At 35.0% G+C, this 9,660-nt stretch overlaps 1 protein-coding gene across 1 annotated transcript; it reads right to left on the bottom strand.

Annotated features, from left to right (window-relative positions):
- Positions 1-6,725: 6,725 nt before the first annotated feature.
- Positions 6,726-9,053, bottom strand: LOC145833043 (cullin-3-like). Its single transcript, XM_082940243.1, has one exon. The coding sequence runs from the start codon at positions 9,051-9,053 to the stop codon at positions 6,726-6,728; it is 2,328 nt and encodes a 775-aa protein (XP_082796369.1).
- Positions 9,054-9,660: the final 607 nt, after the last annotated feature.

Raw genomic sequence — 9,660 nt, 5'->3', positions numbered from 1 at the left:
AAGTCAAAAATACTGTGACTAGTTTTTTCACCTTACTGAACTATATGTGCACAATAGAATACTACAAACGAGCACCATGAAGACAACTGCTCTAAATTGTTTCTATTTTATTATTAGTATCTGTTATTTTAATTAAGAATAAATCATCTCTTTACAGAAATATCACCCTACGTCCTGCAAGGAAGTCGGAAAACACAGAACTGTTTTGCCTCAGCCGGAAGAAATAAAAGTTGATAATGTTCCCGGAACGTTGCCAGGTTAATTTCATAATAATTAAAAAACAATCCACTAATACTTGAAAAATACTGCATGTACTAGGTTGAGCAAGGTGCTTTTTTTAACTTTCAATCTAACTTTCTACTTCTTTAATTTGAAAAACTTAAATCACCAGTGCTTAAAAAAAATTTAAAAACAGTACTAGTACGGCATAAATTTTATAAAAAAATATCTATCTAATCAAAAATAAAAATCTATTTAGAAGGGAATGTTTAATGTTAAAAGTAGTATTGTAAAACAAGTAGTTTTAGTTTTTGTTTATAAACATAACTATTATTTTTCATTCAACGTTCTCCAGTTATTACTGCTTAAAACTTTAACATGTTGAATCAAAACAAGAAAATACAAGCATTTACTGTCTTTAATTACATATTAAATAATATGATAATTATTAGCTTAGGTAAAAAATTGTTTATTGAAACTTATGTCAATATTAAAGATAATTTAATCAGTTTTACATAAAGCAGTGGCACACTCACTAACTTTTCATAATCTCACCAGGAATGTACAAGATATACAAAGGTGATTACGACAACAGGGGCCGATTAGCTGCATGCTACTCGAGACCAAAGTACGGCCACCATGCAGACAGGTAAATTGTGTATACATTGCATGCAGTTATGTTAGTATTTTTCATGTCAAAGTTTATAATTGCAAAACAAAATACTAAATGCTTTAGTAGTATCGCAATTTGCCTCATTGTGAAACACTGAATGCAATGAGCTTCCTCAGTGGTACTATACAAATTGTAAATTAATATTTTAATTACTAGATTTTTTTATTATCTATAACTCTCTTTAGTGAAAATTCCACCTTTTAAAACTCACAGCAAAAGAGTTAAAAAGTTATAGTTAAGAGTTTTAACTTTCTAGGTTTACAACACAACAACGTTTTCAATACATTTTATATTAACAACAGTTTTGGTTACAGCTTAATAAAGTTCGGTTGTGCATATAATAGAGACTTTAAAATATTCAATAATAATGAATGTATACAAAAAAAAAGTTTAAAGGTTTTTAGCTAAACTGTATTTTGCTTAAATATTCCTGCTGTACAAGATTATCAGTATCCATTTATACAAATTAACAGTTTTCATGTTAAAAATATGCATTTTAAAGGGGCGAAACAAACAATCACTTCTGGCCTCACGTCATGTTCGAACCCACCAACTGCCAGGCGGTCAGGTTCGCGGTGCGGTCCGAGGGTGATGACGTCATCAGGGAATTTCCCGTAAAAGTTGGAGGTTGGTATTTAATATTCATGATAAGTTATGAATCCATACATAACTTGTTTATGTTTATATGAAGAGCTCAAAAGTATAACTTTTTTACAAGTTTTGTTTTATAACAATTTACCTGTAAAAGTCTTGGGCTTGGAAGGCTTGGAAGTGTAAAACTAACGGTTAATTCTGTTTTAATTTATTAAAGTTTTAATAGAAAGTTTTTAGATTTTCACTTTTGTGTTGTACGACTCGATAACCGAAGGGTTGTTCTTAGACCAAACTTTTTGAGCGCTTTTTTTATCTCAATGAACAATAATAGATATAACTAAATATATTCTATGACAAGTGATAGTACAGCTTAAAATTTTGAAATAACTGATTTACCTTTCAACAGTTTAAATAACTGTATGATAAGTTTTATTACACATGCTACAATATCATATTAAAACAGACGAGACACAGAAGGTTTTGTGCGAAGGAGACGAAGTGGTTATAATGCAGAGACAATTCTACTGCGGTAAGTCGACACTTTTTTTACTAAAGTTTTCTATGCAATGGATTGTAACACTGAGTAATGTTTAATATGACATTGAGTAATATTTATAAAAAAACTTTACTTAATCAACTTGTTCAGATGTACAAAGCATTCACGGAAAACTATAAAATACTTTTTAATTGTAGCACTAATTGTATTAAAACGTTTCAATTCGAAGACAAATATATATGTTTTAATTATAGACTTTTACTACAATATATTATAAAAAATGTCATATATGTAAACTCAACTTTTTATCTAATAATCTTGTGCTTTTTAGAAGAAGAGTATGTTTTTTTTTTGCGGAATGTTTTAAAATAAAAAAAAGACAACAAAGTTTTAATTTTCAACAGACAATGAATACTGCGACAGAAGAAAAATTGATTTTAAGCAAACGTTTGATCATTATATGAAAGGTAAGAACTGATTGAAATTTAAAAAAAGTCTATATGCAACCGTAAGCTAAATACCTTTTAAAATATTAACAAAGCATAAACTTAAAATCGTAGTTTGTTTCTTTAAAAGGTTGTCAATAACTTTTTATTCTTTTCCATAGTCTTTAGAGCTAAATATTTTTCATAATGTTTCTTTTAAAATTCGACAACAACATTTCTTTAAATAACTAATGTTCTTTCCAGTGCCATAAAATATGCCATCTGGTTTTAAACAAAAAAATTCAACAAAAGTACCTTCCAGGTTTCGGAGCGAAGCAGAATAACTCTGACTTTTTCATGGGTCTCGACCCCCTTGCCGCTATGACGTCACAGGGAGAGTGGGAGCTGGTTGTGACGGCGGAGGTCCAAGAGACCCCGGAAGATTTCAACTCCCCGATTCAGGTGAAAACTGCTAAGTACTCCAACTTCACAGTTTCCAAGTACCCCGAGTACAGGCTGGACTTCGGGAGGTTGGTTTCGATATTTTTACAGAAAGTGTTTTACAAAGCTAACTTTTTCTATAGTACTAAATTAGTTAACAGCTAAAAAGTGCGTACTCAAAATAATTTTTTTTTTACAATAAGTTGGTTTTTTACAACTGATGAGTGTTGGTCAAAAAGTTGTAGCTGAAAAAGAACCACATTACGTTTGCAGACTGTGAACATTCAAGTGCAAAAAGTGTTTTGAAAAATAATAGTTTGGAATCTTTATAAAATAAACTATATTGCAGCTACATGGAAGAAGTGAGCGATCTTTACGACGCGCTCCGCTTCTCCAAAGGACACCCGTTTTCCAGCTGGGACAGGATCAGGTACGACAAAGCGGGATTCAACTGCATTGATCAAAGTTGGTGTTCTTATTGTTCTTATTGTTGTGTTTATATTTACTTTTATAGTTTCAAGTGTTTACATTTGCTTTGACCACAGTTTGAAGTTTCTAATCCTCACGCCGTGTGTAAAGATGTAAAGAAATCTATTTTTAGTTAAGCCAGTGGCAAATTTCCAATATTTGTCATTTTTTAGTTGAACATACTTTTCATGTATCATAAAAAAAGGCATTTTTTTATTAAGAAGTAGTTCAATATAGGAAGCAAAGTATTTAAATAAATTTGTTTACAAACGTGGCAGTTTTATAGTAAAAATGGTACAAAGATTATTTTTTCAGTCGGCAACTACGCCGCCTGGTGGTACGGCCCCAACGACAATGATGACGTCACGGACTTCCCCGTCTACCTGTCCCACCAGATGAGCGAGTGCGGTTTCGTCAACTCGCCTTTCGCGTGGAATCACCAAGGGGGATTCAATGTTGACCGGTGAGAACTTGTTCGTGTTTAAAACTATTTTAGAAATGATTAAATAAGCTGAGATTTTGCTCGCTTTTTTATGGTTTGATTTTTTATAATCAAACATACATAACATGGCTTCCAGTTTATTACAATTTTAAAAGCTTGGTTTAAATAACTTTTACAACTTCAAGTATTTATTGAACATTTTTTATGCATAATTTTGTATCTATTTTAATTCTATAATTCCAGCTACGTTTTGTTTTGACAACTTTAATAACTAAATTGGAAATAACTTTTTATACTTTTCAAACATTTCGTGGAAATTTTAACTCAAACTACTCGTAAGGTACTGATGTTTAAAGTATTAAATTTCCAACTCACTATGGAGTAATATATTAACATAACAATTGTAGCACGGCGCGTGTGTGGGGCAAACGTCAGGTGAGGAGCATCAAGATGACGATGAGGAGGACGGATGTGGAGCAGATGAAGCGAGAACTCAAAATCCGTTGAACCGGATTTTCTAATAATATTTAAACTAATATTTAAATTTTCTGTGTGTTTTTATTGCAATAAACAGTATCATTCGTCGATAATTTGACAGCTTGTTGACCGGATTTTTTAATGTAAAATAGTTTAACTAGTTAGTTGAAGTTTAAGGCTAAAGTTTGCTTTTTAAGCAATGAAAGGCAATCAAAGTTATACGAAATGTGTTCACTCATGCCTTGGCAATAATAACTTATTGGTAATATTATATGTAACAAAATCAACATCGTTTTCATCAACAAATTGTGATGCAGCAAATGCATTGCAAAGACATCCCATTTTAAACAGTCACAGCTGTTTTAAGCTTTAAACATTTATAGTAAAAAATTTTAGCTTAATTAAGTTTTATCAATAATTACCTAAGCTTAATGTGTAAAGTTTTCGATATTATCTGTAACTAATAGCTTTTAAAGACTACAGCTTACGTTGAGTTGTTAATAATTGAGGTAGTGCTTTTAATGACCACTTATATATTTAAGACTTTATAAAATATTTTTAAAACATGAATAAATATTCAGTTTATCTTATACCGATTTAATATAATAAGGATACCATCTTTTTGCTCTGCCCTATTGAAGAGTTTAATAAACTGCTTTTTAATTTTTGTAAAAACATATTATTAGCAAAGCGTTGTTATTAAGCGACGTTATATATTGGTGTATTAGTAATGTTCGATTAAACTACTTTTATTTCTAAATTATTTCTTTTAGTGTTTAAATATTTTTTTTTCTACCTTCCCGGTACGTTTGATTAAAAGTGGTTAATGAGTTTCATTATATAAAATTTGGTGACATCTGACTTTTTATAATAAGTTACAAAAACACCATACATTTATTTGACACCTTGTTTATCGATCCATTTGAATTTTTTTAAACTTAGTAGTAGAGCTTTAAAACATAAACTAATACAATTTGTAGTTGAATCCCGTGTTTATACCTTAAGTATTTTGTTTTTGGCATACTTTTTATTGGATTATAACTATAACAAATGTTTTTTTTTGTACTAAATATTTTCATTTTGTTTTCTTTTTTGTTAAGTTGCTACTTTTATTGAAGCACACAAATATTGTTCGATGTTTTGGTGATTACGTCCAGTATTTTTTTTTTAATTTTTACGTACAAAACACAAGCAGTCTCGCTTAATTAAATTTATATTTCAAAGTTTAAAATACTATGACTGAAACTGAAACAAATTTAATGCATCTTAAAAAGAAATTATTTTGAATAAAAAATGTTTAAGCATTAAATTGAACCCTGGTCTTTTTAATTATGAACCTTTTAAACTACGGTTTTGCCCCCATTTCTTAGATATCGTTAAACGTTTGTTCCTCTGCACGTCAACTACCTGTTTAATTTTTCATCTATTTTCTAATTAGCACCCCTAAGTAGCCATGACGCCCACTTTGAGAAACCCTGTTCTGAACTCCGTATTGAAGTATGTAAAATGTATTTTATTTAGGTCTGGTTTTTTGAAAGTTTAATAAAAGTGTAAAATAACTTATTACTTAGTCACTTAATTTTTTCCTAATGAACAAAAATAATTTTGCTTGAATTTTTACAGTTAAAAAGTTTAGCAAAGGGTAAGTAATGGTTTGTCGTCGGGAAAAATGTAAAAAAGTCCTTTTGAAGCCAGGGCATTCAATTTTGTTAAAATGACTTAAACTGTTAAATTATCACATCATTTTAATATACACTTATATTTTTTTATTTTGACAATGTGCTACACAATACTACTAAATAAACCTTCCAAATTTTAAAAGCGAGTGATTTGTATTCAAACTTTTGACATAATACTTTTTCTATATGACTTTATTATTTATATCTAGAGTATTTTAAAATATCTGGTAAAATGTACGTAAAACCTTAGCGTAAGTACGTAAGTTTCAGCAAATCTTGTGTAAGCTTCAAAATTAGGTAAGTGGGCCAGGTTTACATGCTCACGAGTCGAAGTCTTTCCTTTCAAAGGCCATATAGGACACAAACTTAAAAACACTGGAGGGTAGGTTAGTTCTACTCTATGGGCAGGATCCGGGATACTGACTGACATTGCCCACCCTTGTTTTTGACGTGCTTAGTTTTTTATTTTATAGAAAAATTCTGTTACTTAACGATTTATATACAAAACAAATTTAGGTTTTATTATTTTAATTTATTGCACGAAAATAGAGAATTAAAATAGACGAAAATTTAGCTTAGAACAACTCAATCTATTTATTTTATATATTTTATTTTTTTAATTCTAAATACTATTTGAAATGTCAAAATTTCCTATTTGCCTAAGTACCTAATAATAAAAGCTGCTCATTACATGTAACTAAAATGTATAATAAACAAGTGTTAATTTTTTAGCAACTAAAGTATTTATTTATTCTGAAATCTAAATAACGGGAAAAGGTTCATAAAAAATATTACAGCAATAGCACTGAAATTATGCCACGTAAACGTAACTCGCGCTGTTTTTCGGATCCTGCTCCATGTAACCCTTCGTCATCAGCCCTTCGATGATCTTCTTGATCTGCTGCGGCTGCACCTTGTACCGCCCCTTCGAGTCCGCCATGATCCTCGCCATGAGATCGTTGTGCGCCAGCGTCTTGTGCCTCTTCATCGCACTCACGATCTTCGTCTCGAAGTACATTTTGCTCTGGCCGCTGTGCGTCTTCGCCGTCTGCTTCCTTTCCTTCTCCTCGCCCCGGACGCTCGTCATCGGGATCTTCACTCTCTTCTGCGCCGAGCGGTTGTCGAAGACCTTGAAAGCGTCGCTCGGCACCACTTTGGCTTCGCTTGACAGCTTTTCCAGCACCCGCGTTTCCGGCCTGCCGCACGCGAGAGACCTGAGGGCGTTGGTCGCTTGGCCGACCGGCATGCCGCACTCCGTCGCCAGCTCTTCCACGGTCCACCGGTCCCGCCCGTTGAACAGCAGCAGCACCGCCAGCTGGTAGTTGTTGACCACGAGCGTTCTTTCGCCGCAGCCGGGCACGTTGTCGACCACTTCGGCCGTCCCGTGCTCGTTCTGCAGGCTGAGAGTTCGGTTTGCGAAGGACGGCGTCGCCTTGTAAAAGTCGGAGAACCTGTTGAAGGACGCCATTATGCAGGGTGGAAGAGTGATCGGCTTGCCGACCCTGCAAGGCCACGCAGAGCTGGTCATCACCGTGATGCTGGTTTGCGGCATTAAACTGCCGTTTTCGCGCTTGAAGTCCCTGACCCTCTGTTCAGACAGCTCGGCGTCCCGGATGAGAGTTTCAAAGTTGGCGCTGTACGCGCTCCCGCACTGCGCCTTCAGCTCCTCGACGATCTTCTTCTCGTCGTCGACGCGGCACTCTTTGGAGTTCAACAGCCTCCTGCACATCTGCTTGCCGTACACGAGCTTGAAGAATTCTTTTTCCTCGACAAACTTGAAAACTGCTTGAAACTCTTCGCAGATCAAATCGGCGTTTTCGTCGTTCTTAGACTTTAGCTTCCTGTCGAGGTAAATAGCCAGACTTTCCACAGTTTTCTTGTCGCTTACAACTTTGGCAAACTCTGAATCGATATGGAATTCGATTGCTGAATTGTTGTCAAAAGATTTTTTCACAAATTCCGCACAGCTCTTCTTCAAATGAGCAAGCTTTTCAATGCACTGCACCGATTGCTTTCTGTCAAAGTTCGCCACAATCTTCTTACCTTCTTCGACAATGAACTTGCTCAAACTCTCCTTCATTTCTCTTACGCCCCCTTCGACCCTCTTAACGGTGAGGTACAGCCTCTTGACGCGTCCTACTTCTCCGTTCCTGAGCATTTGCAGAGCCCCCGTGCTTTCGTTGTGCACAATCGAGTCAAGGCGGTCTTTGATCAAGATTTTTATCAGCATATTGGTGGTCTCTTCTTTTGTGGAGTCTCTAACCTTATAACCGTTTAAGCGCTCCTTTTCCGACTGCAGCGCTTCTTCCACTTTGAGCGCGTACTCGTACGAGGAGCTTGCGGGCCAGTGTTTGCTAGCAAACGATTCGTAAAACTCCTTGGCTTTCTTTAAAAAGTTGACCTTAAAGACCTCGTCGTACAAGTCCGGCTGGCCTTCGAGATTGACCTTTTCCAGCATCTGGCACAAGTTTTTGACGGCGTCAGTGGCGGCCGACTTTCCTTTCCGGTGATCGTCGGTCGCCTGCGCCATCGTCTCGATCAAGCTGTCCTTGATTTTTTTGTTGCTGACGACGTTCGTTCGAAAAGACTTCACCGCAAGAGTGTTGATGTCGTCGTACTTTTCGTCGTCTTCTTTCAAGGGATCTTCGTTTCTCTCTTCGACAAAAGAGTCGAGAAGGTGGTAAAGTTGCTTGAATATCCTGATGGTCTTGTTAAAACAGCACCAGTTCTCAGACAGGACAGAGAGCAGGTTTTGTTTCTCCACGCTCTGCAGTTTCGGCAGCAGGTTGTTCACCACGTGGTGGCGCACTTGCCCTTCGAACAGCTGGTAGAAATCTTCACCCCGTTTGTGGTGAGTGCAGTTGAAGCTGTCCGTCAACAGGCTGGGAACTGGCAGGTTTCCCTCCGTTTCTGCTTCCGGAGGCGGGAAACCGTTTTCCAGGTGATACTTGGTGCCTTCCGTGAGGTTTTCCATGGTCTTTTTGTGCAAGTGGGTGTTGTAGTACGCGAGTTCTGGATCCCAGTACTCCTCGTTCCACGCTTTCAGGTCGCACTCTTCCATGATCTGCGTGAGACGTTCCACTGAACATCTGTTGTCTTTTGCGATGTCTTCCACTGCTTGTTTAATGTCGGAGCTCATAATGACTTTTTTAACTTAAAATAACTATTCTGTTTTGTTGTCATAAGTTTATTTAGTTTGAAATATTCAAGTTAGTGATAGATAAAATGTAGAATAAAATGTAAATGAAAAACTTTTTAATTGTTTAAGTTTGTCTAAAAAATAGCTATTTATATATACATATTGTACTCACCAACTCTTATTTTATATTTTTAAAATATTGATTTAAATATGTTTTAAGGTTGTTTTGATTTATAAGACAAACGTATTATTTTTAAGAAGAAGCAAATCAGATGAGATCAGCACTGGAATTTGAACTGTTCGAATTTAAATTGTCGTGCACACCTAGAAGATAGACAAATATTAAAGTGTTTGATTGAAGGAGTTGTATAAAAAAAAAGGAATCTGCGGGAGTTTTAGAAATCATCAAAATTTTTGAAACTATATATGTATGCCTGAGTAAGCACAAGTTTTTCAAAAAGTTTTTACTTGGCCTCTTTGTGTAAAAATCCTATGGAGCATACTTCAGAAAGGGCATACTTTATGTATTCTAGCGTGAAATTATCAACTTAAAACAGACAAGAAAATTTGACGCTTTATTGCTAAACTGGCATAAAAATGATTAGCA

This window comes from Thalia democratica, chromosome 4, assembly GCF_965202585.1.
Source record: "Thalia democratica chromosome 4, ktThaDemo2.hap1.1, whole genome shotgun sequence".
NCBI classification, from domain to species: domain Eukaryota; kingdom Metazoa; phylum Chordata; class Thaliacea; order Salpida; family Salpidae; genus Thalia; species Thalia democratica.
This window is presented reverse-complemented; position numbering and strand designations above follow the sequence as displayed.

What these genes read in the sequence shown, in the direction of transcription:
- LOC145833043 (XM_082940243.1), bottom strand. Translation starts at nt 9,053, where the DNA reads ATGAGCTCCGACATTAAACAAGCAGTGGAAGACATCGCAAAAGACAAC.